The sequence below is a fragment of the Octopus bimaculoides genome, chromosome 10 (genome assembly GCF_001194135.2).
Source record: "Octopus bimaculoides isolate UCB-OBI-ISO-001 chromosome 10, ASM119413v2, whole genome shotgun sequence".
Lineage (NCBI taxonomy): Eukaryota > Metazoa > Mollusca > Cephalopoda > Octopoda > Octopodidae > Octopus > Octopus bimaculoides.
In genome coordinates, this window is record NC_068990.1 from 14,935,813 (window position 1) to 14,938,387 (window position 2,575).

The 2,575-nt window shown below is 34.4% G+C and overlaps 1 protein-coding gene across 1 annotated transcript in view; it reads left to right on the forward strand.

Annotated features, from left to right (window-relative positions):
- Window positions 1–2,575, forward strand: part of LOC106875008 (uncharacterized) — a 196,187-nt gene that overhangs the window by 40,626 nt on the left and 152,986 nt on the right. Inside the window, exon 29 of the mRNA XM_052971235.1 lies at window positions 1,976–2,256. Within this exon, the coding sequence (XP_052827195.1) occupies window positions 1,976–2,256 (281 nt within the window). The remainder of the gene's footprint in view (window positions 1–1,975; window positions 2,257–2,575) is intronic.

Below are 2,575 nucleotides of genomic sequence, written 5' to 3' on the forward strand. Positions count from 1 at the left end.
AAACACTTTCAATACAGTAACCATAAGAGCATCACAGCAAACCACAGCACATACCCAAGGCACACAGAGCTGCGCTCGGTAGTGAAGTGAAAGCACGTTATAAAAATAAAACTACTGAACAATAATAATAATAATAATAATAATAATAATAATAATAATACACTCTCAGAGTGGTTGGCATTAGGAAGGGCATCCAGCTGTAGAAACTCTGCTAAATCAGATTGGAGCCTGGTGTAGCCATCTGGTTCACCAGTCCTCAGTCAAATCGTCCAACTCATGCTAGCATGGAAAGCGGACGTTAAACGATGATGAGGATGATGATGAATAACAATAATGATGATGGTTTCAAACTTTGGTACAAAGGTAGTAATTTTAGGAGGTTGAGGTTATTTGCACATTTTTTGAAATAACTAAGGATTGAAGTTAAAGAAAGTTTCCTTTTCTATATTTAAGAGGATTAATAAAGTTCATTGATTAGTTAACATTAATCATCTACATGCAACATCTTGCAAGCAGGAAATCAATTCTAACAATGGCGCCCACTGTGTAGCAAGGCAAGTGAGCGTGCTAGTTAAAGACTTTAGAAGAATTTGGGGACTTTGGACTAAAACTATTCAAAAGTTTCACGCTGACAAAAATTAAATGAAAAATACCTCATCATCATCATCATCAACATCAGTGTTGTCATTGCCACTGCTGCCATCGTTGTTGGTGTTATTATTGTTGTCATGATTTAACCCTTTTGATATTAATCCGGCTGTAACCAGCTCTGTAGTACAAATGTCTTGTTTCATAAGTTTTGAATTAAAATCTTCCACCAAACCTTAGTTACAATTTATGTTCTTAACACTAGCTTAATGATAACTAAGTTATTTTACTAAATTCTTTGTTATATTTAAATTTAATTGAAAGAAACACAGAGCATCTCAAAATAAAAATGGTAATGAAAGGGCTAAATCCATATTCCATGCTGGCATGGGTTGGACAGTTTGACAGGGTCTGATGGGCTCAAATACTGCATTGCATTTCAGTATCTGTTTTGGTATAGTTTCTATAGCTGGATACCTTTCCTTGTAGTTTTCTGGTCCCTTGTTCTGAAGGTTCTTGGAATCCATACAACTTTGCAGTGTGTGCTGGCTGCTTTATTCATGCCACCAGCACCAGTGAGATTGCTATGCAGCTTTGAAGACTACGAGCCTCAAGTTGAGAGGGGTAACTTCATGCTAGGACAATAAGGTGTAGAGCGGTCTAAAGTATGAGAGAAAAGGGCCAGAGTTGGTTTCTTGCTGAAGAGGAGCCAAATGTCTACTCCCATTTTAGAAGAGAGAGAGAGGAGGTGGGGAGCTAGAAATTAGGGACGAGGAGTCAGAGCGAATCTTCAAGGTACAAGGTGGATAGGAATGAGTAGAGCAGGGGTGTCAGAAGTGAGTGGGAGCAGTTGGAGTATATCTGGTGCAGAACAGTAATAGGTTTACGATGATATAATAAGTAGGACTGCACTTAGGGTTATGTAGTAAAGTAGAAAAATAAGTATTTGTTTCAAGGGAATGTTCTTTTTGCTGGAGGCTGTCACATAATGGCATAATGGTAGTGAAAGAGAGAGAGAGAGAGATTGTGCGTGTGTTCTTAAAATGGGAGAATCACTTCTAAGTTTTTTTTTATTATTATTTTGTGTTGAAAATTCTTATCAAAAGTGGACAGAGGATACATACATTTCACATGATTTTTTAAAATACCTATGTCTTGAAAAAATTTTGAAAATTGCATATAATTCAATAAATTTAAAAAATGCAATATCTTTTAATTTATCGAAAATTTAATGCTTAAGATTATGTAGTGAAGTAGAAAACCAGTAAATTTGTTTTAAGGAAATAGATAATGAAAGATTTCAAAAACATTCTTTATTGTATGTAATTTTTTCAAAACTTTCTTGTAAAATGTTTTGTAAAATGTTGAAATTTTGTTTTAATTTCAGAAAAACCTGTATGCAAATTCACAAATATTATGAAAGATCCTGATATCCTGCCAACAAGTGCTATTCAAGCTTCAAGTTATAACATCAATAATAAAGCAGAAGATATTCGACCTGGTGAACAGTTGTGGTATTCTGCAGATAAAGACAAGTTTCCACACATAACCATTGACATCTCAAATATTAATTCCCCAATGGAAAAGGTTTCTTTAGCTCGCCCTCACAATATTAAATCATTTGAAGTTCTCTTAATGAATGGAAAAAAAGTACTTAAAACATACAAGGTAACTGTTTAGTTATAAAATAATACACACACACACACACATTTGGGTACAGGGATGGCTGTCAAAGTAAGTTTGCCTTGAAATTGCATGTTTGTACTGTGTAACCCCTTGGGTCATACAGTGCAAACCACAGTTTGACCAACAACCTTGTGAGTTTTGGTAGAGAGAAACTGTGCAGAAACTTATATATATATATATATATATAAAGTGAAGGAATAAAGATATTAAGTCTGGGCAGGTACCTTACAAGTATTCTAATATAATCCAGGTTCCAATTATTTTTAATGTCTTGTATATATATATATGTATGTATATATAT